The 21,379-nt window shown below is 54.5% G+C and overlaps 2 protein-coding genes across 5 annotated transcripts; both read right to left on the bottom strand.

Annotated features, from left to right (window-relative positions):
* Positions 1–428: 428 nt before the first annotated feature.
* FGF17 (fibroblast growth factor 17) lies at positions 429–5,513 on the bottom strand. Of its 2 annotated transcripts, none has more exons than XM_010996270.3 (5): positions 5,479–5,513; positions 5,256–5,292; positions 2,131–2,308; positions 1,776–1,882; positions 429–722 (listed from the first exon to the last, which is right to left on the bottom strand). In XM_010996270.3, exons 1-5 carry the CDS (start codon positions 5,511–5,513, stop codon positions 429–431), a joined length of 651 nt encoding a protein of 216 aa, XP_010994572.1. The 2 variants fall into 2 exon arrangements, with proteins under 2 accessions (XP_010994572.1, XP_031297923.1); XM_031442063.2 differs by having other exon boundaries at positions 2,131–2,275.
* A 5,154-nt stretch (positions 5,514–10,667) lies between these two features.
* NPM2 (nucleophosmin/nucleoplasmin 2) lies at positions 10,668–19,500 on the bottom strand. Of its 3 annotated transcripts, XM_010996282.3 has the most exons (8): positions 19,249–19,500; positions 19,031–19,116; positions 18,723–18,848; positions 13,010–13,103; positions 12,067–12,248; positions 11,872–11,906; positions 10,985–11,018; positions 10,675–10,886 (listed from the first exon to the last, which is right to left on the bottom strand). In XM_010996282.3, the coding sequence occupies exons 1-8, from the start codon at positions 19,304–19,306 to the stop codon at positions 10,842–10,844; spliced, it is 660 nt and encodes a 219-aa protein (XP_010994584.1). In that variant the 5' UTR covers positions 19,307–19,500; the 3' UTR covers positions 10,675–10,841. The 3 variants fall into 3 exon arrangements, with proteins under 3 accessions (XP_031298128.1, XP_064338530.1, XP_010994584.1); XM_031442268.2 differs by lacking the exon at positions 11,872–11,906 and having other exon boundaries at positions 10,668–10,886; XM_064482460.1 differs by lacking the exons at positions 10,985–11,018; positions 11,872–11,906 and having other exon boundaries at positions 10,671–10,886.
* Positions 19,501–21,379: the final 1,879 nt, after the last annotated feature.

Here is a 21,379-nt window from a genome sequence, read left to right as displayed (position 1 = left end):
CCCTCTTGTTTTTTTTCTCTCTCTTTTTTTCTGAAACCCAAACAAAAGTCCCTTCCTACATTCTGGCCAGGAGGGATTTGGAGGCTGGGGGCAGACTGAGGGAGGCATGGGGAGGGCATTTGAGGAAGAGCCACCTCCAGACCATGTCTGCAAAGCCTTGAACCTGCTGACTTTCCCACTTGGCTCAGGGGGCCTGATCCCAGGGTCCTCAACGTCCCCTCCCGGAGGGCCTGCCCCGTGATCCAGGGGGCTCCTCCAGTGCAGGCTCCGGGTAGTGGCAGTCCTGCTCCTTTCCAGGGAGGGGGACTCTGATGCTCGGTGGTCCTCAGCATCCTCCTTGGGGGCTCTGGCCTCCCCTGCCTCCACCCCAGCCCAGTCTTTGGATTAGGAAGGGGAGGGGATGGGAAGGCCGCCCCCGGGGTCCCTGACTACGTCAGGGGCTGTGGCCTCCGAGTGCGCTTGGTCCGGCGGGTGGGAGCTGAGCCCACAAACTCGAACTGCTTCTGCCTGTCGGCATGGTTGGGAAAGGGCAGCTGGCCCTGGTAGAGGCGCTTGATGAAGTGGGCCTCTCGCTGGTTCTGGCGGCTGCGGGAGGCCTGGCGGGGCCGGCCCTGCCGCGTGAAGGCCATGAACCAGCCCTCGTGCCGGGCGTTCTGGAAGGCCGTGTAGTTGTTCTCCAGGACGATCTCTGTGAACACGCAGTCTTTGCTCTTCCCACTGGGCTGCGGGGAGAGGAAGGAGAGGAGGGCTATGTCTGCCTACCCTGGCTGGCTTGTCTGCCTCATGGGCCTATGTGGTAGGGCCGAGGAGGGAGCGTCAGGGGCTGTGAGCCCAAGGATTTCTGCCCGGCGAGGTGGGCGCCTTGGTCGGAGACACGAAGGTGGGAGGAAGGAACAAGCTTTGTTGGAGTCAGATCAGAACTGAAATAAACCTTGTCATCGGAAGTTATACACCTTGAGCGAGGTATTTAGCCAGGCTGAGCCTCAGTTTACCCAGATGTGGCAGAACGATCAAGATCACTCTGCAGTTCAGTGCCTACCCAGCGGATGCTCGTGCTCGAGGACGTTCTGAGTGAATGGCGTTGCTGGGTTGGGGGAAAGGAGGCAATAGTCTGATGGAAAGAAGGGGCAAATGTTTGTAGAACATGGCCCATCTGGCTCTATAGATAACTTTGACACTGTGCCCATTTTGCAGATGAGAAGCCTGCGGCTTGACAAAAATAAGCACATGTTCGGTGAGAACAGCCAGAATCAGAAGCCAGGATTGGCCGATGCCAAAGGAAATGGAACTCTCCATGCCCGACAGCTCTGGCCCCGTTGTAGCTAGTGTAACTAGTGGTTACCCTAGGAGGTGGTGACACGAGTAGGGAATTAACAAGCGTCTTGCTGCTTGGAGCTTATGGACCCCACTGACCTTGGGGGAGCTTCTGGCCTTGTATGAAGGCCCAACTCTCAACCCTGACCGGCCCTCAACACAAGGGCTATGACCTGATGTAGGTGCTGAAATTCTTACTCATTTATGTTGGGAAAAATACCCTATCAGAGCCACAGATACTTATGGATTAGCCAGTGTCCTCAGGGGGCTTCTAGCCCCCCAAGGACTCATTTAAATGGAGTGACTGGAGAGAGGCTGAGTGGTGGGGTGAGAGCAGAGGAAACCACGGTTCTGGGTCGGGCCCAGCAGAGGGCAGTGGAAAGCTCTTGGGGCCCTGCGTCCCCCACCCCGGGAAGATGCATTCATTCCTTCCTCCCCGGCCTCCGGCCTCCGGGCCTCACCTTCCCGATGAGCTTGCCCCTCTTGTTCATGCAGATGTATTTCTCACTCTCAGCCCCCTTGATGCGCACCCGGCTTCCGAACGTGTCAGTCTCCACTATGAGCTTGGCTATGGGGGAGGGGGACAAAGACCTCCGTCCATCGGGGCTGCCAGCCCAGGGGTGCGGCAGAGCTCCCCCACCAGCATGACCCCTGAATTCAGCGGAGGGGGGGCATTGGGAGACCCTGGGGGGCCCTTCCCCTAGAGGCTTCTCCCTGATCTCTCACTGCGGTCTCCACCCTGACACATGTGGGGACAACGGGCCAGGCGAGGCCAGGCAGGGGTGCGGGTGGCCTCCGGGGAGGGCTGGGTCTCACCAAACTTGTTGCCGTCTTCAGCGGTGGCGGAGATTCGACGCCCGGTGACCTGCACGTGCTTGCCGCTGGTCCGGCTGTAGAGCTGGTACTCGCGGATCTGCCGCCGGCTCAGCTGGTCGGTCATGGCCCCCTGGTCCCTCACGTACTGGTTAAAATTAGGAGACGGGTGATTCTCCCCCTTTGCGGTTACCAAGGGAAAAATAGTGTCAATTTGCTTTGGGTGACACCACCGCAGGTCCATCCAGGGGAGGGGTGCAGAGGCAAGTGTGGTGGGGGCGGGTCATTTGCCCTGCGAAATAGAGGTGCATCTGGCCATGACCTTCCGAGGCCAGTGGGTGAGCCAGTCATCATGACCTCTTGGACCTCATCTGCCATGGAGCAGAGGACTGGTAGCTTCCCAGGCCCGGAGGACACCTGGTTATACAGCTCAGGCTTGGCATCATGACTCTGGGAGCTGGAAGTACGCTCAGGGTGCTGGTACTCGGTCCCTCTGGTCTATAGAGGAGGTGCACAGGGCCACACAGCTCATTAGTGACCGATTTCCCCCCACCTCCTGTCCTGCCTCTAGGATCAGAGCTTGTCCTCTCTCCAAAACTCCAGGGGCTTGGCTCTGTAAGCCAGGTTGACCAGACGTCTCCATAGTCCTTCACACTGGCCTTGAAGGAGACCATGCTGAACACATGCACACACACGTATGCACACACACACTCAAGTACACGTGCACACACGTATGTGCACATGTAGCCGCTGGTCTGTTAGTCATTTGAAACCATTGTGGGGGCTCTAAGACCCTCCTAATTAGGCTCTTTTACGGCCACTGTAAGCATTTCTTTATAGCACTAACCGAGGATTCCTGAGCACAGGCCCATCTCCCCTACCACTCCTCCTGGGTGCTCAGGGCCCTCAGAGAAGCCAGTCACCCTTTCCAGGGTTCCTCCCTCCTCTAGGCATAAGTTGCCTCCTTAGTGGAGGGAGGTGGAGGCATTACCGGTGGTGGCCCAGTGGCTCTCCTGTGAGGTCATCTGCCTGTGCCACCACCTGATGCTCTCCTGGGAGAGGAGAGGGGCTGTTTCCCTCTGAGCACCGTTCAAAGCCAGAACAGGGACTTCTCTGGGCCTGGTCTCTCCTTCCATCTGCAGCGCTGAGTGGGAGAGAAACAGACAACTTCCTGCCCTCTCTCCCCAGCAAGGTGCAGAGCGGGATGACATTTCCCAGCTGCTGGTGACAGCCTCAGCTCTCGCACTAAAACGTTTCTCTCTCCACCTGGATCCTGCTGGTCTATGCTGGGACAGCCTTCCCCTGCCCCAAATCCCCGAAGTCCACCCTCATCCCGGGCCCGAGCGCAACCATCTGGACAGAGCCAGACCCAGACCAGCATCTGTCAGGGGCCCCTCTCTCCTCGAGGGTGGGGTGGGAAGTATCAGCTTTGAGGAAGGAGGAGGTGAGAGGGCAGCCTCAGGCTGACAGTGTAACCTGCTCGGGGTTAACCCTTCATGTGTGTCACTGTTCGTTTCCCACCCCGGTTCGCCCATGCGCCAGCCCGTGAGAGCAGTGTCTGTGGACTCACTGTCCACCCCACACCCCACCCTGGGAAAACCCGAGGCCGGCATTTGGGGTGGGGGACCTGCCTCCCTGCCAGGGGGTGGGGTCTGGCTGGCCCAGGACCCTGGATGGGGTCCGGCCCGTCCCCAGCCCCGGAGCCTCCTGGCCCAGGTTCAGGCCCTCCGCCCCTCTTGGCGGGCAGCCTTCTTCTGGCTGTCTGTTCCAGGTCAGGAGCCGAGAGGGCCCCCCCAAAGCCTCCTCCTCTCCTTGTCCCCTTCAAGCCCTGCACAAAAGCAGCCCCACGCCCCCCCACAGCCCACAGCCCACAAGTCGCTCTCCCCGCGGGACCTTGCCTGTCCCTTTCATGTCCCCGCTGCGGGGGCACCTCCCCTTCCACTGCCGCAGACAGCTGCTTGTCAGACGGCCCCTCAAGCATGGCTGTGGTCCGGCCTGCCGGCCCCCCCTCCGAGGGGGGGTGAGGGGGCACTTCAAGGGGAAAAGGACAGCTTTGCCACCTTCCCTGAGAGTCCTGAATGGGGCCTCAGCCAGGCCATAAACGCCCCGGCCAGCCGCACCATTGTGCTAATTCCCCTTCCAGAACAGGTTGGGCCCACCCCCAGCCCCCTCCCAGCCGGGCTGGGGGCTTTCTTCTTGCGCTCCCTGGATGTGTGAAGCAAAAGGCCTGGAACGGGGGCTAGAGCAAAAGGGGGAAGGAAAAGGGGGGGCTGTCTCTCTCTCTCTCTCCCACCCCCCCACTGCTTCAAAGGCAGCCCCTTTCCCTCTCGCAGAGAAAAGGCATTTACCTTCAAAAAAAGTCCCCACTGGATATGAAGAGAAGCGGGCCTCTGGCCTGGGAAAGCCAAGCGATCTCTCCCCAGAGCGGTTCTGGACCACTGCATTTTAATAGCTGCACTTTTATGAAGGACCACAAAAAGGGACCGAGCTCGCACAGGGGGCTGAGGCTGGGGGGGAGGTGTGCATGGGGGAGGCTCACTTGGGGTGGGGGGGTGTGGAGAGGCAAACCCTGAATCTTGTCCCATACAAACCTCTCTGGGCTTGACCTCATTGCCCGGAAGGTAAGGAGTCGCCCAGCCTGGCTGGGCCTTCTGACTGCCCACACGACTCCCCAGGACAGTGACCCGCAAGACATCCATGTTGGTGGGAGTGGGGTGGTGGGTGGAACACACAGGTGGCTTTGCCTGGAAACCTGTCCTTTCTGAAACTTGTGAGGACAAGCCTCACCTGAGCCATCACTTCCACCCTCTTCCGACCACTCCTGGGCTCCATCCCTCAGGCCCGGCTGCCCCTGCACTTAACCTTGTGAGGAACCCAGTGTGGAGGGATGGAGGAAGAAGCAGAGACCTCAGGGGAACTCGGGAAGGCGGAAAGAAAAACCTCCATCAGACCCCACATCTGCCATAGTCCCTTCTCCTGCCCCATCCCACCCTCCACAAACCTCAGAGTCTTCTGGACCTGGAGAGAGGCCAGGATCTGCCTCTGTCCACCAAAGGGAGACTGCCCCCCCCCCCACCATTGGTTGGGTGGGAGAGATGGGGAAAAGATAGTGGGGAGCCCCCACCTACCTGAGTTTGACAGCAGAGAATCAGCAGCTGCAGGCACCTGTGTGGGAGACAAGGCAGACCCGGGTGTGGGTGCCAGCAGCCGGCCCAGGGGCCCACCAGGCGCCCACCCCCACCCCGACTCTTGCCCCACCCTGCCTATCCGGATGGGAGTCCCGGGAAGGTGAGGTCTGCCCTGAGGCTGGAAATGGCAATAAGACTGCAGTCCGAGAGGCAGCGCACTTACAGAGTGACGCTGGGCAGCAGGCGGGCGGCTCCCATCGCCGGAGAGATTTCTTGGGGCCGTCGCCCTCCTGCCCCCAAAGTCAGGAGCAGATGTGGGCAGTCCCCGGGGGCAGAGTCCCAGAGAAGCCAAGGTCTCTTCAAGCCACAGGTTTTCAGTGGGGAGAGGAGCAGAGAGAGGGGAGGAGGAGGAGGAGAGAGAAGAGAGGGGAGGAGGATGAGGGGGAGGAGGGCGTAATTGGGAGACTGAGGTGTGAGGGGTCCACCTTCCTGGCCAGTGAGACTGCAAAGCAGCCGCTGGCTGGCGGGGGCTGCCAGCCTCTCGCTGGGCTACCCAAGCGCAGAGGATGGAGCTGCTGGAGCCTTCTGGACCAGGAGGCTGGCCTTGCGTTATTCCTGACCCTCACAGACCCCAACAGCCAGGCCCCTCCTCCCCTCTCAGGGCCAGCTTCTCCTGCCCCACCTCCCCAAGGGTGAGCTGCAGGTGTCAGTCCAGGCCTGGGGTCGCTGGGTCTGGCTCGGGGTTGGAAACTCCCAGAAGCAGCCTTAAAAGGAGGAGCCTCCCTCCAGGGGGCAGGAGGTGGGCTTGGCCAGGAGCGGTTGCTTCCACTGTCTTGGGCACCCCTGCTCCCCCTATCTGCTGTCTGGCCAGCACTGGGAAGGAGGGGTTAAGGTTGTCTTGACTGGCAGCAAATAGTTGGTGCCACAGTTTGCGGGTGGGGAAGGAAGGTGCGGGTGGGGAAGGAAGGTGCGGGTGGGGAAGGAAGTTGCAGCTGGGGCTGTGGATGGACCTCAAGGAGTCTCGAAAACTGGCCAGAGACAGAAACAGGAGAGCGGGTGCCCTGGCACAAGCCGCCTCCCTCTGGGCCTTGGCGGTTTCCTCTGAGAGATGGGCACGGTAATGCCTCGGATGTTGGAGGACCAAGTGAGACAGCTGCTGTTGAGCAGAAGTCAACAGTATATGTCCTGGGCCCCGCTCGCCATCCCGTCAAGGCAGCAGCCATCCTTGAGCCTCTCAGGGCTGGGAGGAGCTCGGGGCCTTCTCCCCGTGTCCCCCAGCAGCTGTCTGGGATGAAGCGCCTGGCAGCCTCTTTGTATGACCTCCGGTGCCACCCTGCTCTGTACCACCAGGTATCACCCCCATCCTGCAGATGAGGACACTGAGGTGCAGTGGTGGGTTGTTTGCTGAGGACCCACCCAGCTCGTGAATGGTGCAGCCGGGTTTCCAAAGTCCACGCTCTTTCTCTCTAGCACGGATTCTTTCTACAGCACAACACCTGCCCGCCCGAGATATCCCAATGTCCCAGGTCCTGGGAGCTGGTGACCAGGGACTCTGCACTGTTCCTTCCCTGCAGAAGGCAGCTGATGGTGCCCGCAGAAGGGGGCTCGTGCTTAGGGGGGCTGAGGGAAGCTCACACCTCAGCTCTGGGCTCCCGGGAGGTCTCCGTGCCCCCAGGATGGGAAGAAAAGGGGAAATGCTGGATGTGGATTTATTTACCTAAAGGGACGAGTGGGAGGGCAAAACTCTCACCTCCAGGCCTCCTTCTCACCTTCCTGAGCTGGATCAATCCACAAAGCTGTCTGCCACCCCTCCCCACATGCAGACAGGCAGGGACACCTCCCGCCCTGTCCAGCTCTGCACTTGGGCCCCAGCTCCGCCCCAGGTGCCCTGCTGGGGGGACTCAGGGGTGCGCTGAGCCAGAGCTGGCCTGGGGAGCCCGGTGGAGGCCCCCGCCCCACGGGTGTCCAGGGTTGGAATCAATCAGAAAGAAGGTCAAAACTGGAAGGGATCTTAGAGATTCTTGATGTGGTCCAGGCTCCTCATTCACCAGTGAGGCCCGAAGAGGGTCTCACAGCTGATTAGCAGCACAGCTGGCTGGGACAAGGTACCGGGTGCCCAGACTCCGAGCCCAGGGCTCATTGTTCTCCAAACAAACCCCAGCCATCCCGCCTCTCTGCTTTTGCCCAGGCCGATCTTCCTGACCATTTCTGTTTTCCACATTGCTACCACCATTTGGGGCCCAATTTAAACTTTGCCTCTTCCGTAGGAGCGTCCCCGAATCTACCTGTCCACCGTGATGGGTGCCAGCTCCATCTCTGTTCTCTGGGAAGCCTCATGCCCACATCCTCACCAGCTCCCAGCTCCCTCGAGAGGGTATTAAAGGCTGTCTCCTCCTGATCTCAGTCCCAAGGAGTCATAGGGAAGAGCAGAGAGGCATGGAGGGACTAGCTCAGGCTTGGGGTTCGGGGTGGAGGGGTTAGCTGGGGGACGGAAGCCAGTGAGGAGAGGCAGGTGGGGGAGTTTCACCTGGACCCAAGGTCTCTGAGCCCGAGAGCCTGGTTCCTATCAGCGGGGGGAGGGCCTGCTGCCACTGGCCAGCCCCCAGCCCAGCCTGGGTCTCCATGGTAACAGATGCCCGCAGTCAAGCTTGGCCTTGGGGCTCAGCCAGGGGCTGGTGCCAGGGGGCTCTGGGGTACAGCTGGGCAGCCTGTTTCATGGGTGCAGCGTCTTCCACTCTTCATCCCTTCCCCTTCTGCACCTGCAGGCCTGGTCTTTGACCTCGTTTGCCCCTTTACCCCCCTGGGAAGGCCCCAGGTGGGGAGTGTTCCAGGTCAGGACTCTGGATTTTGTCCTCATTCCCTGGTCCCGGCCCTTGCCGGCTGTGTGACCTGAAGCAAGTCCCTTTGCCTCTCTGGTCTCACCTTCCTAAGTTATAAAAAGGGAATGGGAGACTGCTGATGCTGTCAAAACTGGCATCACGTCAACTGAGATGAAGGACACTTCCTGAAAAGCGTCAAGCTCCACAAGAAAGAGAGAGGGGCAGGGGCACTCTGATGAGGTCCATCCTCGGTTTTCCTAAATTTTGACTTTCTCCCCTGAGGAGAGGAGCTGGGAGAGGGGAGAAGGGTAGGGTTCATTAACATTTATGGGGGGTGGCAGGAGGTGACAAGGGAAGTGAGAAGTAGCCTGGGCCAAGGTGATTAATCCCACCCCCTAGTGCCAAGTTCAACATCCCCCAACTGGGGCGTCTCACGCCTGCTCCTAACAGCCTGGCTTGTGCAGACACACAGCCCACCTGCGGGGGGACCTGCCACTTGTCACCACCTGCTTTGACCCCAGCCCACCCTTTTCCTGTTGACAAACAGAAGGGCTGGAGAAGGGTGAAGGACACTGTAACAGTGCAGACAGACGCCCCCCATCTTTGCTATTTGAGCCCCACCTCCTGCCGGCACGTGGAAATCAAATGGTCAGCGGTTTAGCTGTTGAGTGCCCTCTGTGCAGGCCCACAGCTGAGCCAGAGAACTGGGTGCTTGCCTGGGGCTGGTGGAGGGGAGAAGCACCTTCGCGGACACTGGCTTTGCTATAACCGCTCCGGAGCTGCCCATGCTGGGCTCCAGTTATACGGTGGACTCTGTTCTAACTCCCACTCTGCTCTCAGTGTCCTAGCGCTCCGGCTGCGGCCCACACCTCCCTCTCCCCGCCAAGAGTGGTTAAAAACAAGTGCTTGGGCTGGACTCCCTGGCTGTGTGACCTTCTTGGCTGTGTGCCCTTGGGGGCACATTGCTTAACCTCTCTGTGCCTCACTTTCCACATCTGAGAAATGGGGCCAATAATATCCACCTCAAGGCACGGTTGTGAGGATGAAAGGAGTGAGTCCATGGGAGGCACTTAGAGCGGTGCCCAGCTCCCAGTGTTATTACTGTGATCGTATCAGCCTTCTTTCCCTCCAAACCTCCAAGCTTGTTCTGCCTCAGGCCCTTTGCACCCTCTTTTCCTGCTCCTAGGAATGTCCTTCTGTCAGCTCCATGTGTAACCACCACCCTCAGGGGATCTTCTCAGATCTAATGAAACAGCACTTCCCCGCCCTGGAAATTAGCCGGTTTTACTTCCTCCAAAGCACTGGACGGTAACTGACAATACGGCGTTGGCTCTTGTGTTTCCACTAGGCTGCAGGCGACACGAAGAGGGGACTTGCCCTGCCTTGCCTACGCTGTATTGCTGTGGCATGAAGCCACAGCTTCATGGTGAATACCAGCTGCCTGCCTGGAGCCAGATCTGAACTGATGTCCCGTGTCACTCTGGGTGACTGAGGCCAGCAGCTTGTTCTCCTTTGTCAGAGGGTGGGACCAAGCCCGCATCTGTCTCAGGGGGTGTAGGGAACAGGAGCAAAAATGCCAGCCCTGCCCTCCCTGCACCCCATTTTGGCATCAAGGAAAGCTGGACTGGGGTGGAGGGTGGGGCAGGGGGGACTCAAGCCTGGCATTTGGCATTCAGGGACCTCCAACCTTCTGGGACCCACTCGCTGGGTCCTGGGGGAGAGGGTAAGGTCAATTCTGCACTGGCCCACTCCAGGCCTGGCCAGTCGGGGTGCTGGGGAGTCTCAGGGGGAAGCCCAGCAGAGGCCCTGCCAGCAAACTCAAGAGGGGGGCCATCTGTGTGTCACCGAGGGCGAACCCAGCCTCAAAATGGCTCTGCAGGCTGGGAGGGGGCAGGAGGCCAGAGCCACACAATGGGTCCTTCACCCTCCTTCCCATCCTCTGTTGGCTTTACCCCAACAATTTATCGAACCCTGTTCTGGTGGCTCTGACTGTTACCCTGGGGGAACGCTAGTCTGGGGCCTGAGCGTGCTCACTGGCTCACCTCCTGGACGAGACCTTTGACAGCCCCCATCAAGCCTGCCTTGTCTCCCCACTGGGGAGGTTTCCTTGAAGGTGCAGGCCTCTGGGCTCCTGCCCAGCCCAGACCTTCACACCAGAGAGGTCCCTGTGGGTAGCTCGCCCTGGAAAACGCGCACCCCTGGGACAGCAGGACTAGGCTGGGGCCTGGAGACGCAGAGCCTCAGGCTGGCCCCTTCCTGGTAGGGGCCGCCCTTCAGTTCTGTATGTGGAAAACCAGGCCCTGCCAGGAGTGTGGGGGCAGGAAGACCCACACCAGCTCTGGCTCCCTCCCTCAGGCCAGAGGGCAGAAGGTTGAAGCTGGTCAGGGGGCTGAGACACTTGGGTCTTTCCCCAAAGCTGGCAGGGGGATGGTGCCAAGAAAAGAGGGAGAGAAAGCAGAACACAGCGGGCTGGGGCACCCGGTCGGGGAGTGCTGGCACACGGCTGTCCTCTGCCGGGCACATGGGCTCACTGCAGCCGGCAAGAACAGGTCCTGGGGAGAGACCGCTGCAGAGGTCCTAGCAAAGCAAACTTTATTGTGGCCCTCAGGTCGGGGCTTTCCCCGCCCCCCCCCCCCCCCGGTCCTGCTGAAACCAAGAGTTGGGGTGAGGTGCTCCTGTGTTTCCTCGAAACACGTCCATCACAGACTCAGCATGGAGGTCTCGCGGGCTCGCTCTCGGTCACTAAGGCCAGGCCACTCCTGGCTCCTCATTTCTTGGATCCTGGCTTTTTAGGTTTGATTGTGGTTTTGGCCTATGAGAGAAGGGTGGGCTCCAGTGTCCCGTCCCCTCCCCATCCTCAGAGTCGACACCCTCCCCCAGGGGGGCCAGCCCCTTCTTGTCAGTACTCACCTTGCCCAGAGGGCTCCTGTCTTTAAGACTGTATCTGGAACAGGGTGGGGTTGGGCGAGGAGTGGCGGTGTGGGAGGGAAAGAGAGCACTCAGCTCCATGCCAGTAGCCCCCCGCCCTCCTGGTGCCCACCCTGGAGAACTGGGCCCGGGAAGCAGGGGGCTGGGACCTGGAGAGGTGGCAGCTGCCAAATTCGCCTGGCCACCTGTCACCTGCCGGGGACCACTCTGACTCTCTTTTTAAACAAGATGTTTTTTCTTCCTCAGCTTCCATCTGCTTTCCTTTATTTGTGTGTGAAACACAAATGTTTCTTTCTCATTATAAAAGTAATGTTAACCACATTGCACAAAATACAGCAAACTAGAAACGAGGATAAATTACCTATAACTTCCTTTACCTCCTACCAGTATTAACATTTTGGTGTGTTTCCTTTCAGGACCTTTTTGTTTGTTTGTTCTAAAAACGTGAAATAAAATGAAAATCACTTATTATCCTGCTCTTTGAATTCTGTAAACACTTCCCAGGCGGCTGTACCCTTCATGGCATATGCCTCATTCCATTGAGAAGCTGTGACATAGTTTAAGGAACTATTATATTGACGGGCATTTAGAACGCTTCCATTTTTCACTATTATTTGAGTCATGCAGTGGTAAGTTTCCTAGTGCATATGATTTCAGATGAGATTCTTTGCAAGGAACTACCAGAAGCAGAATTAAGTCAGAAGATAAGGACTGTGGAATGCTTTTCAAAAAGGCCATGCCAACCAACGGTGGTAGCACACCTGTGCACCTGTGTCCCTGGGTACCACACACCACGGCATCATTCTCTTTGGAGCGCTATATACCTCAGCTAAAAGATTTTGGCTAAGTAAACAGATGGAAAGAGTTACCTCGCTGCCTCCTCTTCTTTTTCCACCTTTTTTTTCTGGAAACCAAACGCAAGCATTATTGGGAGATCGGGTGAGGCCCAGCGTCAGAGTGGACTCCTACCAGGCACCTGGCAGGGCTTGCCCCGGGCCTCAGCGCCCTCAACTCTCAACTCCCCCCAGGTCCCTGAGGAGCCTCTGGGGGGCCCCCTCCCTCACCTTGGCAGCGCTTGTCTGCTTCTGGGGCGCCAGCCTCTTGACTTGTTTGACCCGGGTCTCCTTCTCTAGGGACGAGTCTATATCATCATCATCGTCATCGTCATCATCTTCCTCCTCCTCTTCCTCCTCCTCCTCCTCCTCCTCCAGGCCCTCTTCCTCTTCCTCCTCCTCCCAGGGTAGGTCTGAAGTGTCAGCGATGGCGTGAGAGGAGCGGGGCATCGGAGCCACAGGGTCTCGGCCCTCCTCCCGCAGAGATCTACCTGTCCTGGGGGATCCCAGCTCGGAAGTGGGAAGTGTTCACCTGCCCACCTGGTTTCCTCTCTGGCCTCCCTGAAAGGTCAGGGCCGAGGAGTGGATGGAGGGGCGGGGGTGTGGGGGTGGTGAGCTGCAGCTCTGGCCGGGCAGGAGGGGGACTCACGCCGGGAAGGAGCGGGTGAGGGAGGAGGGAGAGGGTGAACCAGCAGCTAAGGAATCCACACCTGCCCCCGCGGGAAGTGGAGCCTGTCAGGGTTTGGGGCAGGCGAGAATCCCGATGCAAGAGGCATCACCGGACAGAGAAGAGGGCAGTTAAAGGAACATCAAGGGTCAACAGCTCAGCGATTTGCTAGCGTCCCTGTTACCGCTGCCACCAGGCATCATGTTGAGCGCTTTTACCAAATATGCCATTTATCCCCCACAGCTGAAGCTGAAACCAGTGTACCCCAACCCTCGTGGCACAGCTGGGGGGCTGCGGCCCCCAGAGGACGTGGCGAGAGGCACAGGAGATCCGGGGCTAGGCCCCGTACCCGTGGCCTTCCAGTCCAGGCTGCTGGCGATTCTGCCCCCTTGGGGATCTTCCCTAATAATTCAAGAACCCTTCAAGGGTTTGGGAAGCTGTAACGTCCTCGACCCTGTGCTGGGCCCTGTACCCTCAGATGTTTCTCAGGCCCAAGCTCGGACTTACCGTAACATTCCTGGCCACTGAGGAACACGGGTCCAGAGCCAGCCCGGAGGTGGAAGGTGACTGGAGGAGAGAGCTCCAACCCCGCCAGGACGACCTGCAGGGGGAGGGGGGGGGGCCGCTCAGGCCTGGCCCCCGGCGGGGGCTGCCCTCCCGCAGAAATATTCAGTTTATCCCCTGTCCTCAACCACACAGGCTTCCCGGCTTCCCTGGACCTGTCTGCACTCTCAGCCCCTCTGGGCCTTCCTCCCGACGTGGCCTCTGTCAGAGAAAACGGATCTGAGAAGCTCATTCTTGCCAAGACTGCAGACAGGCTTCCAGGCTGAGGGGCGGCTGTTGCACAGAGAGGCCCGACAGCTCTGGACCAAACTGTGTCCCCCCTCCCCCCCCAATTCTTATGGTGAAGTCCCAACTCCCAGTGTGATGGTATCGAGGACGGGGCCTTTGGGAGGCAAGGAGGGTCAGATGAGGTCCGGAGGGTGGGGCACTCGTGATGGGATTAGTGCCCTTGGCAGACCAGACCACACCACGCTCTCTCTCTAGGCCGTGTGTGGACACACGTGGAAGGGAGCCATCTGTAAGCCAGGAGGAGGTCCAGTGGCCCCCTGATCTCAGACTTCCAGCCTCCAGAACTGTGACAAAATAAACACCTGTTGTTTAAATCACTCCCTTCGTGGTGTTTTGTTACGGCAGCCCAAGCCAGCAAAGGCTCTGATCCAAGGAGGAGAGCAGATGCAAAGTTGTATTACAGCCCTACCACTGTCCTACAAGTAATGTGGAAACACACACAGGAATACAGGTTTGAAATACACTGAAGTGCCAGCCATCATTTTCAGTGGGTGGTGCAGTGTTTGTAGTCCTTATACTCTTCCAAACTTCGCAAATTTTCTAGGGTAACAATGATGACACTCCTTTCTTAAGTTCCTACCACGTGCCAGGCCCCATGCAAAGTATCTTACCTGCTTTGTCTCATTTAAATCTTCACAAGAAGCCCACAGAGGAGGGGCTATTCCTTTGCAGAAGAGGAGAGTGAGGCTGGGAAATTAATTTAGAGTTTTGGTTCAGACAGGAAGTAAGTTAGCAAAAATTGGAACTCTGCAGCCACAAGCACCTAGGGACGCTGGATAAATGCAATCCAATGTTTTTGCTGCCTGCCTGACTAGTAAGACAGAAAGGAGAGACCCCAGGGGTCAGAGTGAAGAGCAGCTCGTGCAGGGACTGAGGCTGCAGGAGCGGGAGGGGGGGCGTCCTTGAAAACAGTGAGGGCTGTAACACTCAGGTTGTAACACTTAAGCACAAGGCCTTGGGCTTAAGAGGGGAGCCATGACAGAGCCCACCGTATGGAGGCTGAGGCCCTCAAAGGACTACATGTCAGTACAAAGCCCCAGAGTGCGGGGTGAGGAGAGGGGACTGAAGGACCCCAAACCATCCAAGTAGGAATGACCCACCATCAAAGGAGGGAAAGGAAGACACGTGGATGGGGTCACAGAGTCTCCTGTCTTCCACGGCCGTTCCTCTCACTCACACCAAGTCTGGATTTACTCGGTGGGAACTGCCAAGCCAAGAGCTCTGTATAAAATCCCAGGCGTGGGACATCCCTGGGGCAAGTGGCAGACGCAAACACAAAGCCGCTCTCTTGGGACACCCCAAAGCCTTTCCAAGCGGAATTCTTTCAGAAAACAGAACCAAACCAGAAGACGAGCTCACCACCTAAAATGACAGAACGCACGAGAAACCGCCCTGCTGGCGGCAGCAGAAAGAAGCCGGGGCAGCCCAGTACAGCTGAGAAGCCGAGGTAAGGAAATCACAGCCTGAACAATGTGCCGTGAGTTTGACGAAAACCAAAAATATAAAAAGTAGGAATCAGAACTGTAAGAACAAGATACTACAAAAAATCAAAAGAACCACAGGCAGCTTCTAGATGTCAAAAACATAAGCATTGAAATAAACTGAACAGATGGTTAAAAAGCAGGATGGAACCAGCTGAAGCAAGAAATCAGTAAACTGGGGAAGCGCTGGGAAGAAACCACCCCGCACGCAGCACAGAGAGAGATGAACAAAATATGAGGGAGGAGCTGGACCTGGAGGACAGACCAGAGGGTCCAACATGCGTCCAACCAGAGTTAGGGACTGCGGAGAGTGGAGTCAGCGTTCCAAGTGGTAACAACCAAGAATTCTCCAGAAATGATCCCAAAACACAGATCCTCATATTCAGGAAACGAAGCCCTGGACAGATGAAATCCGCAGCTGAATATGCCATGGTGAGATGGCAGTCAGCTAGCACAAAGCGGATCTAAAACTCAACTGGAGAGGACAGATTTCCAAAAAAAAAAAAGGATCAATAACCAGAGAGACTGAGGATTTCAACAGTGACACTAGGAACCAGAAGAACAGAAATAGTATCACCAATGTTTTGAGGGAAATAACCTCTTACCTTTGCTTAAAAGGATCTTTCTGGCATCTGTATATAGTATAGACCAGAGGCTGGGAAACTTCTTCTGTAAAGGGACAGCCAAGGAGTGAGGGTAAAATAAAGATGTTTCTGAGCAAAGCCCAAGTAAGTTTACTACTCCCAGACCTACTAGAGGATGTTTCCAAAAGATGGCAGTTAAACTGAGAAGGAAGAAGTGGTTGCAAAAAGCAGTGGTGAGAAAACAAATTAGTCAACAAAGGCCTAAATAAGCATTCCTGTAAAAAAAATAGGACTATGTTAAGTGGGTTTAAAACAAGTTGAAGCTAAAATGCTACATGATAACAACATGTAAGTTAAGAAGAAGGTAATTAGAACCCCTTGGTTCAGGAGGAATGAAACGTTAATTTTAGGCTTTGATCATGCATGACTGTTAAAAAAATTAAGGAGAACCGATAAAGATTAGAATGAGATTCTGCAGCTTCCAAACCAGTGCAAGAGAAAAGAGGAGAATATGAAAATGAATATATGTACGTATATGCATGACTGGGACATTGTGCTGTAGACCAGAAACGGACACAACATTGTAAACTGACTATACTTCAATTGAAAAAAAAGTACTAAACAAAACAAAACAAAAAAACCAGCAGAGTAGATAAGCTGCATACTTGTTACTCTGGTCCATTTAAGAAATATTAAAATAATAAAAAACAAAATATGATTATGAAAATGAAAAGGCAAGCCACGCACTAGGAGAAAGGATTTGAAATATTTTTGATAAAGAATGTATATCCAAAAACTATTAAAAAAAACTCCTACAAGTCAATAAGAATAACTCAGTTTAAAAATGGGCAAGGCATCTAAACAGGCATTTTGCAGAAGAAGATACACAAAAGACCAAAACCCAAATAAGAAGATGGTCAACATCACCAGCCATCAAGGAAAAATAGAAACCAAAATGGGATGCCACCCTGCATATATTAGAATGGCTAAAATTAAGACTGACAATGCCAAGTGCTGGTGAGGATGTGGAGCAACTGGAATTCTCCAACATTGCTGTTAGAAATGCAGAATGGTGCAGCAATTTGGAAGACAGTTTAGCGGTTCGGTATGAAGTTTAACGTATACTTATTCCATGATCCAGCAGTACCGCTCCTAGGTATTTACCCAAGAGAAATGAAAACCTGTCTATACAAATACACTTAAACATTCATAGCAGCTTTATTGATAACAGTCCAAAACTGGGAACTACCCAAAATGTCCATATGTCCATAAATAGGTGAATTAACAAATTTTATATTATATATGTGTACATGTATTATATATAAGATAAATGTTATATTATATAATTATGCAATATATTTATATATAATATACACTATATGTATTATATGTATCATAGAGTGGCATATTACCCAGCTATAAGAAAGGAGCATGTTAGTGTTTCACCAACAACATAGATAAATCTCAACAGCATTATGCTAAGTGAAAAAAGCCAGCCCAGGAGAGTATGTATTTTATGATTCCATTTAAATGAATTTACAGCAACGGCTAAACTCTGGTGACAGAAAGTAGGTCAGTGGTTACCAGAGGCAGTGGTGGGTGGAAGGCATTAACTGCAAAGACGCATGAGGAAATTTGGCGGGGGTGGTGGTGGTGATGGAAATCCTCTACCTTGATTTTGGTGGTTTGCCCAGTTATATACAGTTGTCAGATTCCTCAAGTGTACACCTAACACTGGTGAATCTCAACCGTATACAGCTGATAAAAAACTGACCCAAAGAACCAGAAACATCTGAGTACATCTAAAACTATTAGTCACAATAGTTTAGCAATCAAACCAGCCCCACACAGTTCGTCCACTTACTTACTCACTCATTCAGTAGACATTGGGTTCCTACAACATGCAGACACTAGGATACACGCACTATGGATAATGCAGAAAACCAGGCGAAATCCTCGCTCTCTTGGAGTTATATTCTGACTTGGGGGACAGACAATGGGCAGATGAAAACCAATGTCAGTGATGGATCCCATGGGGGGAAAGTGCGATTGGGGGTTGGGCAGAGAGACGGGATGCTGTTTGTAGCCAGGAAAGACCAATGAGATGAGGTCTGAACAAACACCAGATTGAAGGGGGAGGTGGGCAAGGGTGTCCCTGGCACAGGGAACAGTAAGCGTAAAGATCCCACGGAGGGGGAATGTTTGGAACTCGCGGTGTAGAATCAAGGAAGCCAGCGTGGTTCTAGCAGGGTTAGGGTCGGGGGAGCAGCAAAGGTTGAGATCTGGGAAGCTGTTGAGGGCCAGAACACAAAGAATCTTGAATCTCACTTTAAATGAACTAGGAAGCCACTGATCTAAATGTTCTAGCAGAGAATCAACAGGATTTGACCTTTGCTTAAAAGGATCTTTCTGGCAGCTGTATATAGCATAGACCAGAGGTTGGGGAACTTCTTCTGTAAAGGGACAGATGGTAAATATTTCAGGCTTTTAAAACATATGGTTTCTGTGGAGACGACTCAACTGTGCTGTTATGGAGTGAAAGCAGCCATGGGTAATATGTAAATGAAGGAGTGTGGCTGTGTTTCAGTAAAACTTTATTCACAAAAACAGGCAGTGGTCTGGACTTAATCCAGTAGTTTGTCACCCCCTGGAATCGACTAGAGGGGACCAAGGATGAAGGCCGGTAGACCAGTTAGGAGGCCCTGCAATGAGAGTGAGCAAGAGGTGATGGTCACCTGGACCAGGACGCAGCAGGGCGGTGGTGAGATGCGGTCAGACTGGGGTGTGTTGTGGAGGTAGAGTGAAGAGGGGGGTCAGATACAGGGTGTTAGAGAAAGTTTTTTGTCCTGGACTAATTGGAGGGTTAGAGTTATTATACTGGAGATCCTAGCCAGTGTTAACAGGATTAGAAAAAACAAACCACAAAAACTGCCATTATTCACGAAGATTTGCATAGAAAATTCAAGATAAATTATTAGATGTGAGAAATTTCTGGATCCACAAGCAGTATGTAAATCATCAACAGTGTCTGGTCCCCAGCAGTAAACAGGTGAAAATGTGATTGGAAGAGAGGTTATTTAACGTGTCACACAGCTAGTAAAGAGTGGACAAGGCTGGAAACGGGCCTCCCTGCCTCCTGAGTCCAGGCCTTTAGTCATGGCCTCTGCGCCTCTCTAGCACAGCTGCACTTCCGCAGGACGCAGGCACCCCACCTAGGGTCCATCCCCACCCAGAGGGTGAGGCCTGAGCGGGGCCTCCTAGGGCTTGGGCCAGGGTTTCCTAGAGCCGCAGGGAAAGGCTCACCATGGGGAGGACAGAGGCCCGAAGGGAGGCAAGGATGATGGGCTTCCTCTTCCTGTCTTCATGGCTTCCTGGAGGCAGGATCTCCACCAGGTTCATCTCCTCTTTGGCTTTCTCCCCCAGGCAAATCTGAGAGCGGACGAAAGCAGATAGGGTTGAAAACCTCATCACCCCGAGGGCAGAGGAGGGAAACCCTGCTCCACCTGTGGAACGGCGCAGTCCCACCTGCTCCTCTGTACCTGCCTAACTCCCTCCCGGCTCCAACCTTCCTCCCCTCCTGGTGGGGGTGCGGGGTGCGGGGGGACACCCACCGTGCTCAGCAAAAGCTTACAGTCCTGCTTCCCCTCCTTCTGGGCTTTGAAGGTCCACGTGGGTTTCTCCTGGTTTAGCTCACAGCCTGCGAAGGTAGACGGCGTGCGGGAGGGCAGGCTCCAGGGAGGCGTCCCCTCTCTCCCTCCAGCCCTAGCCCTCGGGGTGACGCACCCCCAGGACCCCGGGTGCTCTGAGAACAGCCTGGGGCCTCACTCACCCCAGAGAAAGGCTGGTGCCGCCCTTTCGGAGGTGCTGCTCGTGCGGCTGCGATTCATGATGCGGGGCGGGGGCCGAGCAGCTGCGGAGAGGGGCGCATTACAACCCCCGGCCGGCACAGCCGCCCACACCCGAGCTGGGGGCCCCCACGGGGAGAACTCCGCGGACGGGGATGCTCAGAGCGCCCCAAACAGAAGGGGAGGCCGCGAGGGGCCCGGCTGCCCTGCAGGCCCTCCACGCACCCTGGGCTGCGGCGCTGGGCAGCCGCGCGGAAGGCGGGCGGTGCCGGGTCCCAGGTCCGCTCGGCCCGGAGCCCGGCCGTCTCGCAGCCCCTCCTCCATCTCACCGTCCCTGCTTCGCGGGCGCGGCTCACGCCATCCGCTCCTCCTCGGATCTCTCGGGCTCCCTCACTCCAGCCTCATCCCGGCCTCACCTGAGGACCGGCCGCCCACAAGAGGGCCGTTATGAAGCCTGGGAAGGGGTTAACGGGAGGGGTCTAATGAGCCCCATTCGGTTCTTCTGCTCTCCTCCTCGCTGCGCCTCAGGCGCACCTGGACGGCTTGTCGACCCACACAGCGCTAGGCCCCACCTCCACCGTTTTCTACTGGGGAGGTCTGGCTGAGGCCAGAATTTGCATTTGTAACCGGTTCCCAGGTGAGGTGGATGCTGCCGGTCCACGATCACGCCGTGAGAACCGTGTCCTGACCAATGGGGACCCACTGAGGCCTGCTGCGGGAGCCCGCCAGCTGGAGGTGCTTTGCTACCAGGCAGGAAGCAGCAGCATTATTGCCCCCTCGTGCTCATTGCCTTTCCGCGTGTCTTTCCTCCCCTGCCAAATATTTGATGAAGCCAAATATTTTTCTTTCTTTTATGGCTCACGCTTTTTATATTTTAAGAAATCTTTTCTCAACTCAAGGTTGTGAAACTCCGAAGTTTCCTTCTAGAAGTCTTGCAGTTTTAGCTTTTACTTTTACTTCTGTGATCCATTTGAAGTTAACTTTTGTGCATGATGTTAGATAAAGGTCAAGGTTCATTTTTCCCCCTAAGTGGACATCTAATTCCTCTAGCACCCTTTTTGGGAAAGATTATTCTTTCTCTATCGAATTACCTTGGCACTTCTGTCAAAAATCAATTAACCATATATGTTGGTCTAATTCTGGATTTTATTCTGTCCCATTGGTCTATCTGCCTACCCTCATACCAATGCCACACTGTCCTGAATGCTGTAGCATTATAGTAAATCTTGAAATCAGGTAGTTGAGTTCTCCAACTCTGTACTTCTATTTCAAAACTGTTCTGGGTCTTCCAGATTCTTTGCATTTTCATATAAATTTTAGAATCAGCCTGTCAGTTTCTACAAAAACAAACAAACAAGCAAAAAAACCTGGGAATTTTACTGGGATCTTGTTGAATGCATAGTTCAATTTGGGGAAAATTGCCATCCCAATTTTGAGTCCTCCAATCCATGAACATGTTTTAATTTCTTCATTTATTTGGATCTTTAATTTTCCTCAGTAATGTTTTATAGATTTTTGTTTTCAGATCTGGCACACATCTTGTTAAACTTATTCCTATGTATTTCATGTTTTCGGATGCTACAGCAAATAGTATATATGTTAAAATTTCATCTTGTAATAGTTTACTTTTGGTATACAGACATCCAGCTGGCTTTCGTATATTGACTTTGTATTCTGATTTTGCAAAATTCATTAGTTCCAGTAGCTTTTTTGTACCCCAGATCATGACATCTGTGAATAAAGACAGTTTTATTTCTTCCTTTTTGACCTATGCGCCTTTTATTCATATACTTATTTATTTTCTTGCCTATTTGCTGTAGTTAGGACCTCAGGTACAAAGCGGAATAGAAGTGGTAAGAGTGGGCATTCTTTCTTGTTTTCTATCTTAGGGGAGACATTCAGTCTCTCAGCTTCAGGTATGCTGCTGGTGGTAGGGTGTTCATAGACGTCTTTTTAACAGGTTAACAGTGTTTCTCATTCTAGCTTGCTGACAATTTTTATCATGAATGGGTACTGAATTTTGTCATGTGCCTTTTCTTTATCCATTGAGACAATCAGCTTTTCCACATTCGTTTATATGGTGAATTACTGAGTCTTTGAATGTTTTAAACCAAC

This window comes from Camelus dromedarius, chromosome 36, assembly GCF_036321535.1.
Source record: "Camelus dromedarius isolate mCamDro1 chromosome 36, mCamDro1.pat, whole genome shotgun sequence".
NCBI lineage: Eukaryota > Metazoa > Chordata > Mammalia > Artiodactyla > Camelidae > Camelus > Camelus dromedarius.
This window is presented reverse-complemented; position numbering and strand designations above follow the sequence as displayed.